Consider the following 26,566-nt stretch of genomic DNA (forward strand, 5'->3'; position numbering starts at 1 on the left):
TGACTTATAATCCCTTTATTTAAAAGCCAGTAAAAAAAAACTAAATCTACCCCTTTAATCATCACAAACTCTGGAAATCACTCAAATCTTCTAAATCCAATGCAATGATATGGATTTAGATGAATAATTTTAAAAATGATTTCTCTTGACAAAACAAAGTATAGATTCAGACAAAGTAATCCCTCTCAATCATCACTAATGCACCACTCAACATGTGTGGCTGTGTCTGTAGTCTGACTTTATCAGATGTAGACTTTTGGTGTAACGCCTCCTTCCTCTCTGTGTTACTGTTTTTTTCAAAATCCCCGTCGGTACTTGAAAACACAACAACAACCTCCAAGCTACATGCTAAAAATGACAAATTACCACTAACACTAACCTGGTCGTTAACGTTACAAAACTAAATAGTCTAGCAGCTGTTACCTTTAACTTTGGGGTTTTGTCATTTTAATGCTCACACTTTGCCTGTGTCCATTTCTTGGATGGTTGGTTGGTTGGTTTGTTAGCAGGATTACACAAAAACTACTGAACGGATTTCCACTAAACTTAAATGGAGGATGGAGCTTGGCCCAGAATAGACCCCATTAACTTTTAGTGCAGATCCGGATAAAGAGACAGATTCAAGAATTTTCTCTCACTTTCTTTAACATTGCAAGACAGGATGTTTCTCAGAATTTTTCATTTATTTCTTCAGAAATAATACATGGATCATGATGGAAAAAAGTTGTATTTGCTATTGGATTAGGCATGATTTAAATTAAAAGGTGACTGTTGGGCACACAGCTTGAAAAATCATTCTGATTTTTGTTAGAAGAAAAAATTGATTCATTGTTTTTGTATTCGTTCTGAACCATCTATGAATGAGAAGCCAAGGAAAAACAGGCTTATTGTTCTCGTAAACCACAAAAGAAGCTACCTGACTGGCTGTTCTGTCACGTCAGTCACATTTTTGACTGATTGCAAACCTTTGCTCAAGACAAAGAAGGCATATCATTGATGTTATTGTGTCTTGTAATACACTCAGACATTATGTGTTGTCATAAATCCAATAAGACAGAGAGAGAGAGAGAGAGAGAGGGCGAGAGAGAGGGAGAGAGAGAGAGAGAGAGAGAGGGAGAGAGAGAGGGAGAGAGAGAGAGAGAGAGAGAGAGCTCCATCATGATGACTCAACATCTTCAGGATGTATGGAGTACAAAGATGTATGAAAGCTGACTGCTGCTGTATGCATAATGCCCCTTTATATTGCCGTAGTTCCAGTAGTCTGTGCAATTCAAGGGTGAAGACGAGTAATTAGTTTCTGTATTGTTAAATCCTCTTGTTTCCTAAGAAACAATCCCTTTTCCTAAGAAACTTGGCCCTGGAAGCTTGATACAAACAAGCCCACATACAATAGGAGTATTTCAGAGAATGGGCAATATTTGAATGTGCTAGGATTAAGAAAATTAGTTTTCTTAAGATTATTGTTGGCTGTAAATCATTTATTCGGCTTCTGGAATGAAAACTAAAGCCGCGCGCCTGTGTGTGTCTAAGTGTGTTTGTGCACACATGCGCCTTTAGATGCCCTTAGCGTCAGGGTGCTTGTAGATAAATGGCCGATTGGTATTGACTTCAATTTAGAAAATGCTGCCCTACACTTTTCTCCCTACGAAACCGTGGGGCACCTGGGGGGATATCCAGAACTGCTCTGCCAAAGGAAATGTATTGCTGAGGGTCACAGGCTCCAGTTTAGGGGATTTACTGTACCCTCACACACACAAACATACACCTACTTTACACCTGCGCACACACAGAAGAGAGGCCCTTCTACACTTGTCATGACAAACCCTATGATCTGTGTCGAGAACACACTGCTCATGCTGTCATTGTTGAAATACGGCAGTGACAGAGCGACTTAGTGTGACGACGGGTGACTGAAGGTTGGCCACAGGCAAATATGTCACAGCTAGTTTAGGCTTCACATCACATCTCTATACATGCTCTAGTTTGGCTTGTATGATTCAGCTAAAGATGTTTGTTGTTTACAAGCGCCGGCGTGATTGGCAGTGGCCCAGAGTTAAATGGATGAAAAGGAATAGGTTGAGATTTTGCCTTGACCGAGTCCATAAGGCAAAACCTGTACTAAGACCTCGTGAGTCGATAGACAGAGAGTAGCCCGCCGTGCGGCCGGCTACTCTACAGAGAGCAGACAGGATGGGTGGTCATACAGAGAATTTTATTACAATCCTATTCAGAAGCAGATAGCCACTTCCTCCTCAATCTGATGTCAGCGGGGAATAGTGTCTCCCACTGTCCAAATCTGAATCTCCTTAGAAAACAGACAGACATACAGACACACACACACATACACACACACACTGCATCACTTCACGAGACATCAAACATTGACAAAGTCCCTTTTTAGTGCTGCCTGTTGGCACAGTAACTCCGGGCTAACGAAGTCACACGCTGGCAGAATATTAATAACAGCAAGCCAATCACAGAGCTGCATGGGGGAAAGTTATTTGCATATGAGAGGTGAGAGAGTCCATCCAACACACTGCCTTCATACATCTCCACCAAAGTGGGATGTGTATCTGTGTGCACACTTGAGAGTACGTTTGTCACAGAAAAAGGGGGCTGGCAAAAAAAAAATTGCTCTGTAACTCATTTGTAGAGAGGACCGGCTTCACTTTCCTCAAATCAGTACAAATATTTCCTGTGGAGTACATAGGGCTGTTAAATCTTTTATGGGAAATAAATGTAATTCCCCTGTTCTGCATGGTGAGCAACAGCTTCGGGTCCAGGGTTGTGCCCCAGAGTACAAGACTTTACTTCTGAGTATTTGAGCATTTAAACCAAATGTGGCTCACCACAAGTGTAAAAATCTACAAAAGGGCAACTTTTCTCTTCCTCTGAGCTCTGCAAAATGCATTGCATGCAGACCATCTGTGGTAACTATTATCAAGTAGCAGTTTTTAAAGACAGCAAACACACTCAACCACCCCCCGCCCACACACACACATACAAACGAGAGTGTGACGAAGGTCATCTCTCTGCAAACAATGAGCGCTCTGTCCAGAAAGGCACTCTTTGCGCATGGGAAGTAAGGATTGGCACGTTTTATTTCAACCTCACAAAATCAATCACGGCACTAATGGGATACTCAAATATAATTAATTGGGTTTGAGCATCCAGACGTGAAAACAAAAATAGATAAATACCACAACCTGTTGAAGGCTAATTTCCTACGGGCTTTTATTTATTTATTTCCCACACAAGCGTGCGGCTCTGATTAATAGTGTTTACTGTCATAATCACTGTTATCAGCACTCCTCATGTCCCGAACATTACCTAATACTTTTTTTAAACAAAGGGATCACACAATAGCAATATAGGCTGTATTGTTGATGGTATTTGTTGAAAGCAATGAAACAATTGTGTATTGATGAGGAATTTTAGCAAAGCAAACACAATCACTAATGGAAAGCAATTGCTCGATGACAGACGAGCATTTTCTGATTTTTTTTCTCACACCGACTCCTGCTCCGCTATGTCAATGATTTTCACCCAATGTGCAGACTCCCCCCGTGTGAGCAGCAGCGTGGGATTAGAATCTGACCCCATTCGCTGGCCGTTTGTGTCCCAACTACCAACTACCTACTGTGTTCTCAGTTGTGGGAAATCAATAAAATCCATTGAGCTGCATTGTTTCTAGTAAGAGCTGTTTGTCAGACAAGATGTGACTTCTGGTTGATGGATTTATAAAACCAAACGGTCAGCTGTTTGAGTGCAGTGGAAAGATTAGCAGAACAACGTGGAAAAACAACACAAGCCTTAATTGACAGATTGCGCCCATTTGCATTGCCAAAGATCCATTATGTCTGACTCGCGCTCAACACTTTCTGTGTAAGAGCTGTCTCACATATCCAGATATAACATGTTAATTCAGACTTCTCCTGCAAAATATGCATTGATTTAAATAGTTTAGTGTCTATAATCTATAATCCCATCTATAAATCATGAGTTTAAGCAACATTTTAAAAGCTACACATCTGCAGCAGAAATTAAGAATTAACAAAGGACAATGTTCCAAGATTCAGATGATCTATAGCTCAAACTGTAACAGCTATCTGTGGCTCACTAAGATTTACCTCATTTTCAAATATATATGTGTTTTTTTAGTGTTAAATTAGCAATCAGTTGATTGCATTTACTTGTATTTAACATACAAAGTGTATTTCTGTCATATATGAAACCAGTTTCAGTCTGAGGATGTAAAAAGAACCTGTATAACGACAAAATAATAAAAAATGCTCCTAGTAAGTTTGCATGGACATCACAGCATTGTGTGATAATCTGTGACAATGGGACAATGCTTGTATGCAAAGTACTGTGTATAATCTACATATAATACATAAAGTTCACATTTTAGCAGCCAGTGGAACAATTTTGTTCCCCATAACCCAAATTATCTGGCCCTTTGGTGAAATGTACAAGACCTATGGAAAAAAACCTGAGCTTATTTACCATCTAATCATCATGACCTTAAATTAAAAGAGACAGGCAAGCAAACTGGGTCTCGTTCTGTACCAGGGTGTTTACAGGTCATACTGTGGACAGCTCCGGGTGCTGAAATAAAGTCGAATAAACTTACCAGATGAAAAGGCCAAGAAAAAAAAAAATCAATTTATGCTCGTGGGTTCATAAAATATGGATAAAACCAGCTTCGGACTGATGCTTAAATCTTAAAACCACTTTTAAACAAACGCAGAGTATTTCTTTGATTCAAGTACAAGTTTAATTCCACAGTATTACTTAACTGCACAGCGTGTTCTCATTTCTAACAAAAAGAGCTTTGGCACACATAAGCAACCTGGCATTGGCAAGCAAGGGTGAGATAAACACTCCTCTGTCCTTTCCTGTCTCAGTGATCCACCTTTTACTTTTCATGGCTCCAACAGAAACATGATGTACATTTATTTCAAGTTTTATCTGCTTGCACTCACCTCAGAAAGAATTTTCTGCTTTTGAACCTGCCCCTATGATGACACAGTTAAAATAAATGTAACGCCCGTGCATGACCCGAAGCTTCATCTACTGCCTTTTGACAAAGTTCACAGAACAGAAAACAAATTTATGTTGATCATCCTGCCTCCTCCAGCATGGTTCCTCTTTGAATGGTGTCAGATCACTGAGTGAGTTCAGCCCACAGTGAGGGAATCGGTATATCCTGGTGTGAGTCAACTCTCCTCAGACTGTGGGTCGATATGGTGCTGACTGAGCCAGGACAGCTAATAAATCACCTCCTGCCGTCCTAAAATGGCGGGGTTGTGAATGGGGAGGGAAGGGAGCCGTGAGCGAGGGTTAATGAATACAGGCCACATCGATCTGCTTCCACCGGTCTCCTCTCTCTCACCATCCACTCCTCTATTCTCAGGCCAAATGCTGCTCCAGCACTTTGCTGACCTGCCACACTAAGCACAGGCTGAGTGGCGAGGGATCCACAGGGGCCAGGAGACATCGAGCAGTAGCTAAGGCGAGGTAATGGCTAACGCTAGCAGCTAATTAGATCCGTCAGTTCTAACTACGGCACGAGGAGAAGCTGCATCGTTGAAACAGTCACTAACGGTAACTAAGCGGTATATGTTGTTTTACCTGCCCTACAGCTGAGTAGCTCCAAGAGCGCTATTAGCGTTACCAGGAGAGTGTGGTCGTAACGAGACTATGGTCGTTCTAGCTTCAGCGGCTGGCAGTAGCACTATGGGAGTCTTGACCCTTGCGACTCAATAGAGCATGTGCTTGGCCCCTGAGCAGGGGGTCAGCCAGCAATGCCTGCATCCAGCTTTTCACCCTCGGTCACCTCAGGAGGAACAGCTGCTATCAGTCATCATGTTGTTTCAGAAGTCAGCAGTGTGAGTGAGCAGTGTCAGAAAAGGTAAAGTAGTAGAATGAGTCATTATTAGCAGCGTCACTACAGATGACGAGTAGTAGTCCCAGAGCCATCTAGCGTCATAGCTGAAACCTTCAGTGATAGTAACAGCCCACAAATGCTAATTGGATCACACACACACACACACACACACACACCAGCATGTAGATTCAACTTCCTGCAACATTCAATTTCCCCCCTTACCCTGACGCAGCGTTGCAGGGCAGGATGTCACTCGCTCAGTATTGACTTGACCACTCTTTCCTAGACCACGCTGTTTTTAGCCTGCAGATGTTTAGCACCAGCCCCCCATCTGTCCCAGTGTGGTATTGACCCAGACCCTCCAATACTGCAGCCACACTCTCAACCCCTCAGCAGTAGTGAGCCTTGTATTTTTTTGCCTCTTTGGGTTACAAGACCAGATTTTTCTGAAATGTTGGTGGTCAGCATATCCTCAAAATATCTTATCCATGAATTTAAAAAAGGAGGACACTTCTTTTGGCCACTATAATAAACAATTATGCAAACCAACAGATTAAATTGGGTGCTATTACCTTTGTAAACGACCGTAGTAGACTGTGGTACACTCAATTAAAAAAATGGTCAATCAACAATGGTTCAATACCGCCTACTTAATTATCTGGGTCTATGTACGAGACAGAGAAGAGCCAAATACTGCCAAACAGATTTAGAACATTTCAGGGGAAAGTTGTAGCAGAGTGAACTCGTCCGGCTCAGCTCAGCTCGACTCAGGCAGGCTGACGGTGCTGGCTGTGACTCAGCTTGTCAAGTCGCCATTGGCTGGTTTTAGAACACAATGCATGTCACCTATTTCGCCAACCAGTCAGCCCCTCGTACCAAAACCAGCTTGTTAAGTCAGTTACAAACTGTCAACTGACAGTTTTGGACGGAGGAAAGAGAGAGTCACCTCATCAGTTTGTTTGAGTAACTGTGTGACAGAAGCCTTCAGGGTTTAAATTTAACCTCCTGCTAAAAACTGATAACTTCACTGCTTTACCTCCGGCCTGCTTGCATTCACCTTCACTCTCTGCAACTCACTGTTTCTCTCTCCTGCTCAGCCACACACTTACTTTGCGACCCACACACACCTTTTATTTGAATTACTAGAGATGCAACTTTTGCAAGTAACTCACCTTCACTATTGTCCATTCATAATTTAAGATGCTACTAATTACATCTGGCTATAAAAAAGCCTGAAAAGCTGGCAGTTAGAACGGATGTACAGAGAATCATTGCAATAGAGATGATACACCATCTCGTCTAGTCGCACCAGTGCAAGTTTCAACTTGTGTCCTTGTGGATCTTTACTCTGACCAGACCTTGACACTACCAGACTGACATTCTATAAGATCATCATATGTTTGTAGCGTGGCTGTCTTGTCAGGGCCACCTATGTCAAAAATGTCAACCTTTCATGAGCTCAGAAAAACAGCCCTGGCTTCTGCTTTGTGACAATGCATTTTCCAGCTAATCCAAGTTATACTTTCCTCCACTATCTCCTTCAAACTTCTCCCTATCCTTTTTTTTCCCGCCCCTGTCTATTTTTTAATGCACATTTAAAAACAGGAACATTTCCGGGAACAGCTCCAGCAGTGGACAAGCCACCAAGAGCAGGGACCTTTCCCAGAAAATGGCAATTTGGGCCAGAAGAGTCCCCCCTCTTCCAGGGAAGTGGACATTGCCTGCCACATGGCCATGACAGAGGAACAAAGTGAATTTGAAGTTTGACAGCTGCTGCAACTGAGCTGAGGGTTTGGCAAACCTTCAGTGTACCGTACCAGGGGCTTGATCCCCTGGATCCAAATATTCATACTTCATCATAACAGGCCCACAGGGAGGAACTGCATCAGATATGACCAGCTGTGATTGAACAGGTCAGCGCATGGTTCCACATTTGATCTGATTATGTCTAGTCAGCCATGTACTTAAGGTAATAGAGGTGAGTGGCTCAGATGGTTGAGATGTGATTGCCTATGCTATATCTTGCTCAATTTGGTAACAATTACAGTTATGTCATTTTAAAGTTAATAAAAGCAGAAGTCTGATTTTTAGACTGGGTGAAAGAATTTGGAGTTCAACAGATGACGTGCCGCAGTGGAAAACTAAGTAGAATAATTGGTCAGCTTTTATTGTAAATGGTTCTATAATTGACGCACACTGAAGTGAAAAACTTGTCAAACGGCAAACACTCTGCATTTTATATGAAAAAAGGCAGCCGACTGCTCCATATGCTTGTCAAGCAACAGAGGGTTTCCATTGACAGAATAATAACTGTGACATTTCATATTCTTGTTAAAGAAAGCAGAAATTTATGCAATCTTGCACTACTTTCATGATGAATGAAAAAATAAAAGGTATCTAGAATGCTTACAGGCAAATCAATCCCACTCGAGGAACCAAACACTAAAATTAACCAAACAGACAAGCGACTCAGCTCAAAATATGGGACATTTTAAAAGGAAATTCCCATATTTTTTAATTTATTGCTCTAGAAGCACAAGATGCTATATCATACTACGGAGTAATTTAATAAAACTGTTTGTAATTTACCACACACTATAAATTAATTTTCTGCTGGCAATAAAGAGGGAGAACTGGACTACAGAGGAATTAGCTGACATTATACTCTTAAAACAGAAAAATGACACAGACAGAAAGACAGACAGAGAGAGAGAGACAAAGAGAGAGAGAGACAAAGAGAGAGAGAAAGAGAGAGAGAGAGCAAGAGAAAACACCAGTTTGCTGACTGACCTTTCCATGCACATGGCCCCTGTAATAGCATTAACACAGCAGCAACAACCATGGCCATCAATTAGGCTGACCAAACCTGTCTGGACCACCTTAACTAATGGTCATCTCCCCCCATATCTAATTGGAAGAGTAGAGGTACATGAGCTGCACTTGGCACATTTTTTAAGAATGCTTTTCACTACCTCTGAAAGCACAGATGTTATTGAGTTTTTTCATTCACACTACAGTTGTTTTTCATCTGCTATTTCAGCCGTCTTTAAACCATTCTTTGATGTACGAAAAAAGAAAATACTGTGGAGGTAGAAGTTTCATTCATTCCCTTTGTTGCATACACAATGACATTTCTCTGAAATATTGTCGGTCAATGAAGGAGAGTCTTCACTTTTTCTTCATTTCAAAAGCTCTAGTCCTTCATTTCACACACAATGTTTATTGATTTTTAAGATTGACATTATTTTGTATTGCTTAAAAATATATGTCAATTATCAAATAATTACATTTCAAATCATCATCATCCGTTTCTTCTTCTGTTCCTTCTGGTGAATGTATGAACAAAGACAGAGCCTTGCTACTGAGAGACACACGAAATTAACTGTGTGCAATATTAAATAAATATATGCAAACAACTGTCCTTGATGTATGCACATAAATGTATGACACGATACAATTAAAAAAACATATTAGGGCTAGAGAGCATTCTCTTAGTTTATCTGGCCTGCCGAAGGTTAAAAGACAAATGTTTATTTTAAATCATGTTCTAGCACCTCCATGTTGCTTCTGTCTTCTCACTGGAGATCATGGTGACATGAATGCAGCTGGATTAAAATGAATGCATTGCAGGTAAAATGCAGAGAAAGGTAACATTCTTTACTACTACAAGTATCCAGAAGATAATACTGAGCATGATCATTTATTTAGTATGATATCTTATTTATATTTATAGGTTAACACAAACAAGAATCGGTGACACAATGCATTAGTCCTCAAGCTGTGCTTCTGTAGACTGTACCGTACATCCATTTATATTAGCCTCAGTATCACTTCATCCTCTTTATGGTCCGATGTGAACATGAATCTTTCAATAACATCATCTCTGGAATGCAAAATTCCAGTCATGTCCAATTTATTTCATAAATTGGAATTAAAATTGGAGTTGACAGTGGCACATTTATTAGTGTCTACGTGTATTGTGTTTTGTTTTTTTTCTCTCTTTCTATAGACCTCAACCCCAATAGCAAATATATTTGTGACAGGACAGAGGAGGAGGAGGAGGAGGAGGAGGAGGAGGAGGAGGAGGAGGAGGAGAAGGAGAGAATGTGGTCATTAACCAAAGGCAGAGAGGGAGACTCCTTCTCCTGCATTCAAATGATGCTTAATCCAACACTATCAACACTCCTCGCGTCCCACCTCCTCCTCACCCTTCTTTTCCCTGCTACTTCCATGAGAAGGCTACTATGCAGTATGTTTCCTATCTGTCTCCCTCATCCTTCTTCTCTATCCCTATTTATCTAATTTTTCCTCTTCCGTCTATAGGCTCCTTTCCCCCATTTCACCAAGGACGTGGATATATCTCCTCCTACCCGGCCCCATCTTTCTCCCCCCCACTCTCTCGGTAAGTCTCTTTTCCCCTCTATCTCTCCGTCTTTCTCTCTCATCTTTCTAAGAGATAACTGTGTGCAAGCTCTTTCATCTTTCTCCTCCCTGAAGAGAAGACTGCCCAGCAGACACAGAGAAGCAGAGTCAGCATTTCAGTCCTCTATGATGTCACGGACCCTCGACCCAACCTCCCCAACCCCACCTCCAAAAACATTCACACACACACACACATCCACAAATCCTCTACAACTGAACAAAATGAGAAAAGCAGACGCAACAATCAGCTGTGCTTGTCCTTTACAGTAATAATGCATGTCAGAAACACTCACCAAACTGTGCGCTACAAGGAGGTGAGGAATAGCAGCACGCCGCATCTCCACTGGAAAACACAGGCGCACTGCTGCGCTCACGAGACAGAGAGAGAGAGAGAGAGACAGAGAACACAAAACCACTCCAGAGTTGGAGTAGAAAGTCTGACCTCTTGTCTCTGTATGACACATTGGAATGGGAGGCTTTCAATTTTAAACGATAGGTTGGGGAGTGTGTGGGGGGGAGGTGTCGTGGAGACGGACAGCAACAGAGAGGGGGACGATCGCCACAGGTAAAGTGATCCGGAGTGTGAGAGTGTAAAAGAAAGAAGGTGAGAAGCCGAACACGTGAGAAACAGAGACAGGGAGAGAGAAAGAAAAGAGAGGAGAAGATAGTTACAGTGAGGGGAGGGAGACGGAGGGATACGGGAGGAGGGGAGGTTGAATGTGTTAATACACAGGAACACTGCATCAAACCAATGCACTGCTCTGAGGCTGGCTGAGCAGCTGAGAGGAGTGCGTCAGCAGTACATTCACGTTCCCACTGAAGGACAAAGGGAGGGGGCAGAGCGAGCATCTTAGCTGCCTGCAACACCGACACGGAGGGGGGGAATAGAGAAAAGAGAGAGATTGGAGAATAAACAAGAAGAGGAGATGTGGATTAGAATGCTGCTCCTGCTGCTTCTGTGACGGTGGGCTGCCTGTTTGAGTGCTCGCGTGCCTCCTCCTCTCCATCTCGCTCTCTCTCTCTCACACACACACTCTCTCCTTCGCGCACTCTGTCTTTCTCTTGCTCTTGATCTGTCAGTGCTTCTCGCTCGCTCTCTCTCCTTCTCTCGCAATCTCTCTCTTTCTGCCTCTCTTTCCCTCTCTCTCGCTCTCTCTGTTCTACTCTGGCTACTGCAGTAGTCCACCAGCCAGCCGCAAGTCTGACAGCCACACACATGGCTAACTGCCACAACTTACTACCTCAGCCCTGGAGAAAAAACTAACAAATAAGCAAGCGGGAGAACACTGCAGGAGACAGCCCAGGGGACAGACAGCGAGTGGAGAGAAGAATCCTCAATACCTTTCTCTGTTTTTTTGGATACGGATACGGAGCCCACTTCCACACACATCCTTCTCAGCGTCATCCTCTTTTCTTTTCTCTCATTGCAGAAGAGGACAAGAGTGCTCTCTCTCTCTCTCTTCCGACAGCCTTTTGCGAAGCTCCAACAGTGCAGCGCATCCCCTTCTCCACCCCCCACCCAGCGCCACCATCTCTCCCACCACCCCCAACTCCCCCCCCACCCCCCACCCCCTCCCCCCCCAGGAGGAATAGACGGATTACTGCTAACTGTGCACACGGCAGCCTGCAGCTGCTCTGACCAGGGCCAGCCCAACGTTGGGAGGAAGCAAGAGGAACACAGAGGAGGAGAGGAGAGGGGGATGACTGTGCCGGGAGTTCTTTAGCCTTTTTCTGTCTCTCAGTCTCTGTCACAACGGGGCTAATCAGCGACTGACTAGCCGTTGGCAAAGTCACAGTGAGGGAGGTCTCTCCACCAAACAGGCGACCAACCGACGGGCAAACACATGTATCAGGAGCCGACAGAACTGGGGATTTTTATTTATTTCAGTTGGTCACTTCTTCTCTCCTCCTCTGTCGTGTTTAACTGCGTTATGGATCATTGTGATTTATCCACAGTGGAGCTGCATTTTGGAGTCTGCAGCCTGGCAGGGGGGCAGTTAGTGGGGGCAGAAGGGATCCAGGCACCTGCCAAGCCTTCATGGCCTTACCTCTGCCTGTGAGTGCTTTTCATGCTGCTCTCAGTCTTTAATACCAGGAGCCATTTTGTACCCTTGGCTAATAGAGGGCCACCTCACTTTTTCAGAGAGGGAAAACAAGAAAACATCAATCTCTTGTCTCTCCATGGAAGGGAATTATAAATGAACGTGATGCATGACTGTTGCTTTTAATATTTGGAAAGAGGCAAAAAGGACCACTTCCAAACTAATGAGGTACGTCACTGATGCTGTTATTCAACCTTTTTTCTTACATTGCTGCACTGCTTTTCCTCTGCTACTTCTCCTGTATTAATCTCTCTCACTCTGTCTCCCTCTCCGTCCCTCTCTTTTCCCTTCTCTCTCTCTCTCTCTCTCACATATCAATTTTGATGTAGCATCTCCCTGCACTGTCGATGGAACTTGGGAGCCTTGAGTTGCTCCAGCCAGGCTAGGGTGGTCTGTCCTCTGGTGTGTGCCGTCTCCCCCCACCATGCAGAATAATGAGCCCTCCACACCATGAGTCCTCTGGGCCAGGTTAGTGTGCAGCCTACCTGGAACGCAGCCCTGCTTGCCGTGCTCTCTCTCATGGTGCCTGCTCTCAGTATGTGCCAGTCCACAGGCCCTGCGTCGGGCTCGGCTAACCCACAGAACTGTCCAGGTGTGTGCTCCTGCACTAATCAGCTCAGCAAGGTGGTGTGTACCCGCCGAGGCCTGATTAGAGTTCCTCCGAACATCCCGGCCAACACCAGGTACCTGAACCTGATGGAAAACAGCATAGAGACCATACAGGCAGATACCTTCAGGCACCTGCATCACCTGGAGGTACTGCAGTTGGGCAGAAATGCTATCAGACAGATTGAAGTGGGGGCCTTCAATGGCCTGACCAGTCTCAATACTCTGGAGCTGTTCGACAACAGACTGACGGTCATACCCAGTGGAGCTTTTGAGTACCTGTCAAAGTTGAGAGAGCTGTGGCTAAGAAACAATCCCATTGAGAGCATCCCCTCTTATGCCTTCAACCGTGTCCCCTCCCTCATGAGACTGGACCTGGGAGAATTGAGGAAGTTGGAATACATCTCTGATGGGGCATTCGAGGGCCTTCAGAACCTTAAGTACCTCAACTTGGGGATGTGCAACCTGCGGGAGTTTCCCCATCTTTCACAACTGGTGGGACTGGAGGAGTTAGAAATATCCGAGAATGTTTTCCCAGAACTGAAGCCGGGGGCCTTCCGTGGGCTTAAGAAATTACGTAAACTATGGATTATGAACTCTGCCATCACTACTATTGAGAGGAATGCATTTGATGACATCACAGACTTGGTGGAGCTGAATTTAGCCCATAATAACCTTTCCTCCCTCCCCCATAACCTCTTCACCCCTCTACAGTATCTGGTGGAGCTACACCTGCATCACAACCCATGGCGATGTGACTGTGATGTAGTGTGGCTTTCCTGGTGGCTCAGAGAATACATTCCCACAAATTCCACCTGCTGTGGACGCTGCCACACCCCGCTCCACATGAGAGGACGATACCTGGTGGAAGTTGATCAGACCACCTTTCAGTGTTCGGCACCGTTCATACTTGATGCTCCTAGAGATCTGAACATCTCAGCAGCGAGGGTGGCAGAACTGAAGTGTCGCACAGCTGCCATGAGCTCAGTCCGATGGCTTCTCCCCAATGGGACTGTATTGACCCATGGCTCGGCTCACCCCCGGATATCGGTCCTTAACGATGGGACACTCAACTTCTCCAATGTTCTCCCATCAGACACAGGGGTCTACACCTGCATGGTGAGCAACATGGCAGGAAATTCCAACGCCTCGGCCTATCTAAACGTCAGCAACGCCGAACTCAACACGTCTAATCTGTCCTACTTTACCACCGTGACAGTGGAAGTTTTGGAGCCCACAGTGGAAGAGACCCCTAAACCCAAGCCTACTGTCCCTGCCTCGCCCTCTGTCTTTCAGCCTGTCTTCATATCCACACCTACTGTGCTGTTTCAAAACACTCAGACTCCAAGGCAGGTGTCAATCCCCACTGCCAGAGTCCCTAGTGGGCCAGCCACCAGCCTGGATGAGGTAATGAAAACCACGAAAATCATCATTGGCTGTTTTGTTGCCGTTACCTTGCTGGCAGCTGCCATGTTGATAGCGTTCTATAAGTTGCGTAAGCGGCATCAACAGAGGAGCACGGTGGCAGCAGCCAGGACCATAGAAATCATTCAGATGGAGGAAGAGGTTCCTCCTGTTCCACCACCCACCTCCGGATCTAGTGGCTCTGATGACACAGGGTTGGTACTGCCTACATTAGTGGAACACAACAGCAACACCTTTAAGCCTGGGTACGTGTCCTCCTCATCCCGCCAAGGGGGCTACGGAGCCCACTGGACCCAGAACAACTCTCTTCATCGCTCAGTCAGACAGCATCACAGCCACATCAGCACCATTGCTGATCCCTACGTCATTAAGACTACTCATGGCAAGGAGAAGGTTCAAGAGACCCAAATCTGAGTACTGCTCCCTATGGATCTATCTCTGACTATGCCCCAACCTCTCCTCTCCACCCATCTGCTCACCAGTCCATGCAATAGAATGCACAAAGAACAAAACGGTAACTTTCTTTTGTACAGAAGTGCAAAACAGAGACAGTTTTTTGTTTCTTGTACATGCCTATACATAAGTATATAAATATGAAAAAATACAAATATATATAAATGAAACTACCGTCAGGCAGTGGTGAGACATGCAGATTATATTAGAAAAGAAAGTAATTTGAAACTATTTTCTAATAACTGGTGACTTCTATTTAAAAAAAAAAAGACAAGATACTGACTTGCTTTTGTGATTGATAATAGAAGGTGGTACTGTCTACTGTAGGAAAAGAGGCATTTAGTTTGTTTTTTGACCATATTTAGGATGCAGTGAAAAAAAAAGAAAAAAAAAAAAACTTTATACAGGCACCAGTTTCTAAATACAGCCCCAAATGTAAGCTCCAGTTTCTACTGTGCCAAATATTATATGCAATAAAATGGTAATTCCACACATAGGAACACAAAACGACACACAAGCAAAATCTAGATAGATAGAAAAATTTGTCCAATGATAGCAGCGTAATGGCACTGATAGAATGTGCTGTTCAGTAGCTATCAGCCAAATGCTTTTGGACTGCAGTGAATTTCTGCAGCTAAGGTTTAACCCTCTGTTTGCTGGAGCTATGCTGCGTTTATTTGACAGTGCCAGTGCTTCTTAGTTGTAGCGTATCTACACATGTTTATTTAGTGTGCACATGATTCCCCACTGGTTTAACTGGCAAAGATGAAGTGCAGGCTAATAACAGTTGTTGCAAAATACTTTGTTCTGTTATTGGTTGCATTTTGTGTTATTTCTTTTCCCTTAGGTTTTACATGCTTCTTAATGGCTTGTGTAGTGTTTAGGGCTAATTTAATAATGCATTACAGCAGTTGCCTGACTTGTCTCTGCAAGGGCTCATTCCGATGCTAATTTTTCAAAGGAACCGACATGTGGTGCAGTGATACAGGGTTTTGCTGACCGTTCTGCTTTTGGAGGAAAAAAAAAAAAAACAGAGGATTGAAGTGAAACAAAATGAATGTCTGATACTGGGGCTTTTCCATGGACTACACTGAAACATGACTTTCTTTTTCTTTTAACAGTTTATTTTGAGCAACACTATTTTTATGGAGAGACAAAGGAGGCTATGAAAAATAAAAACCTTTGGTTTGTATTTCTCTAATCAGAAACACTTTCATCTGATGTTTTTTCTTCTCTCTGAATATATTTACATTTTGTGTGTACGTTGTTTAATTGTAAAGGCTGGAGGCAGTATTGTAAATCGTATCCTACCCCAAACGCCCCATCTTACGGTCCTATGCATTTACTTAGTGTCTGCATGAATGGGTCTTTAAGTAACTGGTGTACAATGCTGCATTATACCCCACAGTGGGGCTCTATGCAGGTCAGATAGGCTGTTGGTCTTTGATGCCTCAGCTTAGTTTTTAACATTGATTTCTCAGTGACTGTGAAGGGGAAAAATACATGTATCCCGCAGTTCTACAGTTTGTGGGTTTCTTTTCCTTACATGCTCATCTGCAGATTCTAGTTTCCATCTGAATCTGACATGCATCGAGTGAAAAAAAAAAAAAAAGAGTTTTTAAAATAAGAAAACCAGTTGTGGCTGGTTCATCATGATATAAGGTACAACACAACCTACTTCAGCAAAGCAAGTACTTTGAGAATGCAATCTAAATATATCTCCTTACAATGAGAAAGCAGACTGATTTTTATTATCTATTTTTTGCAGATGTGTCATTGCATTTCTGATTTTTTTCGACGTCATGCAGTTAAAAAGGTCAGCTACCATAAATACGTGTGCCTATCCTCTGTGAGGACTGAAAAGCCTTACCTATGACCTCACAGTATACGGTTGCCCTTCATGCAACCACTCCTTATTTTGTACCGATTTCGACAAATTCCACTCAACCCTGCAGGGTTATTGGTCACGTCAAAGGTTTATGCGACAATACAAAAAATGCTCCTGCTGAGGCTATCTGGGGATAAAGAGGAAATGACAGTGTGACCCCTGCGATAATTATGGAGCATGGTGAGATGTCAGGATTCCCACAGCTTCATTTTATACCTCCAGGCTGGACTTAATGTAGCATCAAGAGATGGTTAACAAAGTGCTCCGAGGCACTGACTGGCACAATGTTACTATATGTATATATGCATATTTTCTCTGACATTTACAATCAGATGACTGCATTACAGTAGGCACTCTTCTGGTGCAGTAAAACAAAACAAGGACAGCCATTATGTAACACAGTCTGGAATACAGGTTGAGTGGGAGTCAGTTTTCTCAAGAGTTTGTTATAATGATTGAACTGTAGGTATTGTTTAAATAGGATAGAAAATAAATTATGGCATTAAACATATTGCAGGCATAAGGGAAACACCCCAAATGATATTTTCATTTTGGAGGTTTCCTCAGTTCTGAATGGATGGATGGAGAGGTGCTAGAGTTTCCTGCCAGCACACCTGGCAGTGTGCGAGTACAGGTGGGCCTCAACAAGCAGATGGAACTCCTGTGACTATGTCGAGTGTTTCTTCATTTTCCTCAAAAATGTGAGCGCAACACGCTGCTGAATATTCAATCAGTGCCAGAATGTGATGGCTGCTCTTTGCTTTGACAAAACAGAATGTTCTTGGTGGTTACAGTATGTGTGGGTTGAAAAAGAGCAGACTCTTATTATTTTCTCAGCGCAGTGTGGCTCTGGCCATGCAAGTGGCTTCATAAGGGGCTATTGGCTGTTTGTAAAGCCATTTAATGTGCCTGATAAACCAGCCACATATAAGAGCACTGACAGCCACTTCCTTTTTTTCTCCTTTTCCCTCCTCCTCCTCCTTCTTCTCTTCAGTGTGAACAGCAAAGGGGGAGGCAGGTCCGGAATTAACATAATACTGCCAACCCTTCAGTCAATTCAAGCTTGCTGCGCCAGTGTCGAAGGTTAAGAAGCTATGGGTTGGAGTTGGCTGGCCATTGTGCTAACTTCTGAAAACAAGGGTCCAGACAAAAGTCCTTCCCTGACAACATTAATAGGGTTAATATGAATCTCTTCTCCGGGGTGGCTGCTTACTTATCTTCAGCAGCTGAGTCAGTCATATGCTTTGAATTTGGCTCTATGATGCCTCGTTGCAAATGAGCTGTGAAGATGTCTTGTCATAACTGCTGCCGTCTCCCTTTTTCTGTCCCCTCCCTTTTATCACTTGCTTAATTGACGTAAAATTATTGACTGAAACCCCCTGGATATAGTGCGGACACGTGTTTTTTTAGGCAGCCTCTTGCTCTCTCATCTCTCTCTTATAGTATCTCTTTGAAACGACTGTCAAAGATTTGCATAGGCTTTTGGAGCATGCTCACTAATGCCCACCTGTTTTCTCCCCCTTCCTATTGATTTTAAGCCAATGGCTTCCTGATAAAGCTTTCGCCGAAGATGTGATGCATCTTTTTGAAGTAAGGCTCATGCTATGCGTATTGGCAGGAGATGCAAGAGGTGAAAAGAATGGCTAAACTGCCACCGTATAGTTTGTCTCACTCGAGCTAGATAGGATCTGCAGAGAGACAACAGGAAAGGGGTTGGGATAAGGTTCGACGGACGGGATTCTATGAGGTTATGGGTTTGTTGGGAACAAGTCCTTGAGCCTCAAGATCCATATCTGTTAATGAAGTCCCCAGCAGTAAGAGGTGTTGGTCAGCTGGCAGGCCGCAGCAATTCTATCACAGTTTCTGCACTGACTGATGCCTTTTTGTGCCCACAAAGGGATTGTAAGAAATGATCCATGGTCCTCTTAGAAGTGAGAAATGGCCTAGACTAAATTCTCATCCCTCTCTCAACGCTTGATTAGACAGCCTACACCTGACTGCACTCTTACCATAGCTCTATACTCTCGCTTGACCTGAGCCTACGCTCGCACTCTTAAATGTCTACCTATTTAAGTAAATGTCTCAGCCTCTGCAACAAATGATGAATGCAATCTTTTATAACAGGAATTTGGAAGGACTCCTTCTGTTTGGTTGCAAAATGGCCCTGGAAAACCAAGATTTGTTTAAATTTTTTAAGCCATTAATAAGCTTGAATCAAAGCTTCAGACAGTTTTTTTGCAGTGCGTGTTTTTCAATTATGCTGGCCCTCGGTTTCGGGTCAAGGCAAAACAAGGCAACAAAGACAGGGATTCAATGGGAGAGAAGAGGCAGCTTCTCTGTAGCAACACATACAGATTAACACACACAAAATCTACTCGAGAAATAATTACCAGTCTCAACTGGTTTGATTTTTAGTCGTGAGTGTTTCATAGCTATTTTTTTTGTACCATGATACAATATTCCAAACACTTCCTTGACATAATTAACAAAAGAAACTATTGCGTGCATATCAAGTTGGGGAACAAACGACGACATTTTGTCTAATTATACCGCAAAACAGTTCTTTGAGCAAGTATAGAACGATGAAACAGACTTTTATATTCTGTGAATCACAGCTCAGATACATAACGGGACTTTTGCTTGTTTCTAATTCCCCGACATGGCTGTGTGCACCAGGTGAGTGACCTTCTTCTAAAAAGAATATGATGCTGTCAGATTATTATTCCTTTGAGAGTATGAACAAATTATGGCTGACGCCTAGTTTCTGTCACACACCGGAGAGGGTATGAAAATGACCTCACTTTACTTTAATAAGGAAGGACGGTCGGTCCAAACCACTCACCTCTGTCCTGATTCAGTGCAGGTGAAAACATAAACAAGCGAAGCCCTCACACATACGGCTGTCCATATAACATGACACATAAAAAAAAATGAAAAAAAAATGCTATGGTGGTGTTGCAAAGTATGACACTGCCTTCAAGCAGACTATACGACAGTACAGTATGTGTCACTGTCATTGTAATGTAGGCCAGTGTGCTCTCTCTGGACCGGTGCAGCTCCGAATAAGGGGTGGCAACTGGAAGTTGTTCCTGGAGGTCTCTTTCACTGTCAGTCAGTCTGTCTGTCTGTCTCTCTCCATCTTGTGTGCAGTGTGTGTGTAAAGAGAGTGCTCTCCATAGCAGCAGTGACAGCCACTGTTCAGTTATTTTAACCTCTCCCACTCACTGCTGGGGAGGTTAAAGCAGAACGCACGCATGAACACACGCTGAGAGGCAAACAAAAACAACAACAAAAAAACAGGAAAAATAAGGCAAAAAGAAACATGAATGCGCAGAGAAGAACAGGTTCTGCTAGACACGACAGTGGATGAGCTACTTAGCTTTAATTAAATACACCCTTTCATTTGCAGTGATTATCATTTCCCTTTATATCACACAGGAACAGACACAGGGAGACCTTATCAATCCAGTGCTAAGGCCCAGTGATACATTTTTTCTTTGTGAAGTTTAAAGAACCCTGAAAACCTATTTGCTTTATCACCCAGTGAATAAAAGTGATGTAGTCCTACCATTATCTGACAAAGTTAGAATCAATCCGGTCGTTTCATTTTTTAGGGCGATTTCTGTATTTGTCTGCATCCAAAATAACTCCCTCATTCACTCATTCAATACTCCCGACTCAATGATTTACTCACTTGTAAGCAGTAGAGGCGCACAATGGTAATTCTGGCATCCATAAAATGTGGCAATAAAATAACATTAAATTAAAAAAGCAGACAGTAATATAGTGCGCTACAGTGTATAGAAAGTAGAGAATGATTTCAGATGCAGGCTTTCTGTTTCTGTCTGTGCTTTTCTAATTGAAGTGGGTGAGGTCCTATTGGGAATGATGTAACGGAGTAGCTAAGTGTTAAACTCTCACTCCAACACTTACTTTTTCAGGTAACTTTAGGTTTGGTTCTTGCAAATTAACAATATGCTCAAGATTTGACAGTGAGTTTTCAGGTGTTTTGAATGTTGGTTATTTTCTGGGACTGACACATACCGTAGATGTGGTTTTAAGTTTGTAGTATTTTGTTTTGGAATGTTATGCATAAATCATTATGTCTATACATATATATATATATATATATATATATATATATATACATACATACATACATACATACACACACATATATATGTTATGCAGTGAAGGAATGCAACTAAGTACATTTACTCAAGTAATTTTTTTTTTGGTACTTTTTTCTATTTTCCACAGTTTGGAAGCAATAATTGTATTTACATTTACAACATTTATTTGATAACTTTAGTTACTAGTTACTTTGCAGATTACATACTCCATCCCAGTCAAAGTAACATTTTTAAACTAATTAATCAGATAAAAAAAACAAAAAAACCCTGTTTACAATAATCAGAAAAATACTGAAAATCCGATCCAATAATCATCCAGGCTGCCTATCGGTGAACCCACAGTAAACAGTACTGTATGTATATGTGGTGGTACTGGCAGTAAAATGCTTACAAACCATTCCCAACCTACTTAAAAATATAGACAAAAAATATGTACAGGTATTTCTACAGGGAATGCCAACTGTCAACTACTTTGAAATGCCTCTTCAGGGGATAATTGAATTGAAATGTGCTTTTACAAGCTCTCAAGTCCCCAATGAAATAAAAAGTAAAAACCTGAAGAAGTATAGGGGCTTGGGTTTCAAGGGGTTCAGTTAAGAAAAGGGCATCTCACACCCTGATTGTCTGGGAGGGGAATGCCCCCAGCTGCTTCCACTCATTAATTAGGAGTCAGTCTCCTCACCCTGCACAGGTGATCTGAATCCACTGCAATCAGTCCAGAGGGACTCAGCCCCCAATTCAGCCCAAACCAAAAAAAAGACAGCAAGTCTTACACAATGGGACTGCGACAATATAATTTACTTTTTTGCTTTTGATACATTTTCTACATTTGTAGACAGAAAATATCTTTTGATATTTAAGCACATTAACATCAGATACTTTTTACCAAATTTTAAAGAAGACATAGTATGCACATTTTCAGGATCATAATTGCGTTTTGGGTTACTACTGTAATAGGTTTACATCAGTGGCGGCTGGGGAAAAATATTCTAGGTGGGGCTGCATGTGCCAGAAGCTTTCGGTAACTATCCCAATAAAAGAACCGAAACCAAAAGATACCATTGTTTTAGGGATAAACAATAATTATTTAATTGCCCTTTAGAAATCAACAGTTTGACAGATAATGACAATGATATGAGATGTATATGAGTGAATACTCTTAATACAAAATTAAAGTTCTTGAGAGACATTTACTGGTGGATGATGATTAAAAATAACTATATACAAAGAAAAACTGTCATAGAAACATAAAATGTACCAATTGGAGTGTGCAAACACTGAGTTGTATATGTGTGTGTGAGAGAGTGAGTGTGTGAGTGAGCCGACCTTGATGATGTGGGATGTTGCCTGCTGCATTATCAGGTTCAGCTGATGAGCATAACAGTGTAGGTAGTGGGCACTCCCGTAAACGTCTTGAACCACCTGTGGCTCCTCTCATCACGGCAGCTCCGTCATAGACCTGGGCGATTAGTTTTCCCCGTTGTCCCGCAGGAAGAGTAGTCTTCAGCCTTTCCAACACCGCAGTGGCGACTGTCAGCGGTCGCGTTTGGAAGCTGGATGAACTCGTAAAAACGCTCTCGGACTTTATTCAGGCTGTCAATGTAAGGTAGCACAAGCACCAGCGGACAATGAGTGGCAGTGTCTGTTGTTTCATCTGCCTGGTTTGCTAGATAATCTGCCCTTTTTACATCCTCCGTAATGCAGCGTGTAGTCCAAAAGTTTGTTTTGAACTGTCTTTGAGGTGCCTTTTAAAAACAGTGGCGCTTTAACACACCGTCCAGCGACGCCACAAGATTGACTAATCCCCGAAAAATGGGGTTGTCGGAGGATCCCATCTCATCGTGGCCTCGCAATGCCAGCTCAAATGCTCCCCAGAATTTCACACAATCAATGATCTTCGATAAAATGTCGGTTCATGTCCACCTCTTCATTGTGTTTTCTCACCGCAATCCTGTGTCCTTCATCCAGCTGCGCAGCTATGCTAGTCCCGCCTAGCATGGCTAGCTTGACAGCGTTGTTCATGTATACCTTCGCTTCGAGTATTCGTGTTTTTTAATCCGCTCTGACAAAAGTTTTAGGTCACTAACTCCTGTTACAGCCCATGTAATATTTGTCCCCGGCATTTTAAAAAGTAAACACGGGAAGCAGGATACTGCATTTGCAAAGCTACATCCAGTTAGCCAAGCCTTCCTGTCATACCAATTCAGAGAGAAGCTCCTCTGGTACACTTTACCTTTCTCAGTTGTCTGCTGTGTTAAATTCAGACCGGGCTTCTCGGGTCCAACTTCTTTAACACAAAGTTTTTAACCTAAAGTTGTCCTTTCGAAGGGGTTTAGCAAGAGAGAGTTTACAGAATTTATGGGTAGCTGAAGCCCTGTGTGCTCTTGTTCTTGTCTACTTGAGGCAGCCATCTCGATTTCCCACACTTGTTTCTGGTTGCTAGGATACTTAAAGATAAGCTTGGGGCGATATTTTCAGCGCCCCAAGCTTATCAAATTTGACAACGCTAATTGGCTAAATTACCCGTTGCTATGTGTTTTTTTTGTCTCAGCAACAGTCTACCATTGGCTGAGCTGCTGCAGAGCCCCAGAAGAGAGGGGAAATGACCGTGGATGCAAATGACACATATATATGGCTCGTTCTTGATAATTAAAAACAGTGAATGAGCAGTAATTATTTATTTTAAACGATTATTTTGGAAAGAATAAAAAATCACTTTCCATCAGGGAGGGCGGAGCCCTAGCGCCCCTATTGGCCAGCTGCCACTGGTTTACATGCTTTAATGCTCAAAAACACATCAGTTTTCTCATACTGTCCAGTGCTGCAGCCCTGTATTCCCCCTCTGTCTGAAACGCTCTATTTTATCTCCTGTCTCTTTAAGGTCCCCCCTCTTGGATACCCAGTCTGCTCTGATTGGTCAGCTCACACACGCCTGAGCCAGCAGCTCTAACAACAACAGAGCAGCTGTGCTAAATTAATTCTTACATGCCAAACTAGCCGCTAGGTATAAATTATACAAATGTGTGACGTGATGAGGCAGTGTGATGTCACAAAGTCACAGAATTAAAGGCGGGACTACTGATGAGGTGTTTCAGGCACTTCAGGGGAGCTTCTGTATGTTTGGACTTTATAACTGTCAAGATCTTTTACATGCACAAGAACCTTTATAAAACACTGAAGGAAAAGACAAAAATGAAAAAGCATAATCAGTCTCTTTTAAACTACATCTTTACTTTTACTCAAGTATGACTTTTAGGTACTTTTACAACACTAATATTAAGCTTACTGTATCCCCTGTAGTTTCTGTTATTGCTTTAGCAAATTAAAACCAAAAATGCTCACTTTATACAAGTGTATCACAGACTTTATCTTCCTCTGTAGAGGAAACAAAGCCACTGTAAATACAAACACAGCAGATCTTCAAACATCACAAACACATCACACTCTATCATTCACGTACCTGGCAACAATCTCCTTCTCTCAGAGTGAGCAAGATGGGTGACTCACACTAACCAACCCAGACATATTGAGAGTGTGTGTGTGAGCGAGACACAGACAGACAATTCAGTGAGATTTTTAACAGTAGATAGGGACTTTGTGAGCTGCATCAAGCCGATGAGCCATTAAAATAGTGTCTATTAGAGCTCATAGTAGGTTCATCAACAGACTCAGTGTCAGATCTCCACAGCTCCGTGGCAGCTTGGCAGTTGCATAGATTCGGTTGGCTTTTTTCCTTTAAACTTGACTTCCGTCTCCTTTCTTTTTCACTCGATTGACCCTGCCAATAACATTCAAAGCCTCACGGTTGCTATGGTTTCCCTGGATTCCAGTGCAATGGTGATTGGCTGTTGAGGAAATCGTGGTAGACATGGGGCTATGTGAATAGGGAGCTTACTGTGACCCTGACAGAATGTACTGTATTCATATTTACTTTGAGGACCTTGGTTAGACAGCCACTCCAAATAGAGCTCAATGGGCCTATTCACTGGCTAGTATGTGTTGAGATCATGCTGTGGCAGATAGACGAGAGAGCTGTGGAAGAGGAAAAAGCAATCATTTATACTGTTCAACAAATCACACAAAGCAGAGCTGTAATGACAATGCATTGATAATGTTTGACAAAGCAGTTTATGAAGTTTATCAGGTTTCACAACTTATAAAGTCTTAAAGGGAAATTCCCGTCAGATGATATGTGGTACAAATGCAGCAGTACCAATTTTTGCCCCTGTGGTTATTTTATCTGGTCAAGTGTTCTGGTAAATGCAAGTTAGGGGCCAATCATGTGTTTTTCTCAAAGAACGTGTAAGAAAAACACAAAAACATTCAAACGTGGGATTTTTGTTTGACAAATCATGAGTATTTCTTTGTAGACTTTTGGCCGACGAGGGAAAAAAAGACTATTAACACACAAAAAGTTGAATGCAGCAATTTCTCCCAAGATGTGAAAAGGCTTTCTAAGAAATATTAAATATTGCAAATCAGTTAAGGCACATTAGGGTAGCTACATAGAATGACATGCACTGCTACAAGCTTAAAATTTGACCTTTCAAATACAAAGGGGGAACACCTGTGCTGAATTGCATGACATCATATCAAATAAGTTAGTGCGAGGAAGCATTTTGTACTCAACATCATTGGTGTAAAAATCATGAATAAAGGCAAGGCTGTTTGACGACTTTACACAAATGCCTTACAGTCACGTGCACTTGTCACTCAAGTGAAGATGAAATGAATGAAAGCAACTTTATTCCTACGTCGTATTTCAAATGAGTAATGTGTTAGTCGTCATGTGAAAATAATACATCTACAGAGCTTATAGAAATGTGCAGAATAAAAGTATCTCTCTATTCTGACAGTTGGTTCCAGCTTCTTACATTTTTGTGAGCCAGTAGTGTGACGTTGTTGGTGGTATCTCGTGGTATTCATGCTTCGTCAGCATGAAGAGTCTTGGTCGTTGCCAGTTTGTGGGAAAAAAAAGGAAAAACGGCTGATTTCTACAGTAATCAGCCAGCATACTGTACTGCCCAAATGTTAGCTATAGCGACATTAGCACAGCTAGCGTTTGCAATATCAAGGTTATGCAACAAACTGGCAACCACTTGAGGGGGCAGATGATTCGAACAACAGTGGTGTTCTGATGGCACATGTGTGATCAGTCGGGAAAGTGGTCCAACAAGACCTGAGATACTGAGAGGAGTTGTTATGGCAAGTCTTTGTCCTGTTTTGCAGATGTATTGCAAAATTAGTCTAAAAATGAGTGTAATGTTTTGACATTCAATATTTTTTAATACTGACAATGTTTGCAAAGAAAAAACTTTAGCAGCACAGTTGCAATGTTCTCACAGCAGAACAGTCCTCAGTTTGAGTCTCTGCACTCTTCATTTTCGGGTGAAGTTTTCATGGCCTTCTCGAGTTTGTGTTTCCTTGTGCTGCTTCAGTTTTCTTTCACAGTCCAAACACAAGCTGACCATGTAAGCTGCAGACTCCAAATTATTTGTAGGTGTGAATGTGAGTGAGAATGTGTCTGTGTGTGTGTGTTAGCCCTTCAATTGGCAACCTCTTAAAGGGGTTTCAGTGCCGTCGCTCAATGACTGCAGGAAAAGGCTCAAGCACCCTCAGCCCCCACTGCAAATAAGGATGCAGGGAT

At 42.6% G+C, this 26,566-nt stretch overlaps 1 protein-coding gene and 1 long non-coding RNA gene across 3 annotated transcripts in view; one reads left to right on the forward strand and one right to left on the reverse strand.

Annotated features, from left to right (window-relative positions):
- LOC311264448 overlaps positions 1–23,474 on the reverse strand; it is a 70,681-nt gene extending 47,207 nt beyond the window's left edge. Inside the window, exon 1 of one of the 2 annotated variants that reach the window (XR_014623469.1) lies at positions 22,246–23,474. This is a non-coding gene — a long non-coding RNA (uncharacterized lncRNA). The remainder of the gene's footprint in view (positions 1–22,245) is intronic. The other variant, XR_014623470.1, reaches the window with a different exon arrangement.
- On the forward strand, positions 11,887–16,419 carry lrrc4.2 (leucine rich repeat containing 4.2). The gene is made up of 2 exons (XM_084365312.1): positions 11,887–12,582; positions 12,744–16,419. The coding sequence occupies exon 2, from the start codon at positions 12,865–12,867 to the stop codon at positions 14,857–14,859; it is 1,995 nt and encodes a 664-aa protein (XP_084221438.1). The 5' UTR covers positions 11,887–12,582; positions 12,744–12,864; the 3' UTR covers positions 14,860–16,419.
- Positions 23,475–26,566: the final 3,092 nt, after the last annotated feature.

This window comes from Pagrus pagrus (genome assembly GCF_965226575.1).
Source record: "Pagrus pagrus genome assembly, chromosome: 10".
In the NCBI taxonomy this organism is placed as follows: Eukaryota; Metazoa; Chordata; class Actinopteri; order Spariformes; family Sparidae; genus Pagrus; species Pagrus pagrus.

Coding starts and splice junctions, on each gene's coding strand:
- lrrc4.2 (XM_084365312.1), top strand. CDS start 12,865: ATGAGTCCTCTGGGCCAGGTTAGTGTGCAGCCTACCTGGAACGCAGCC.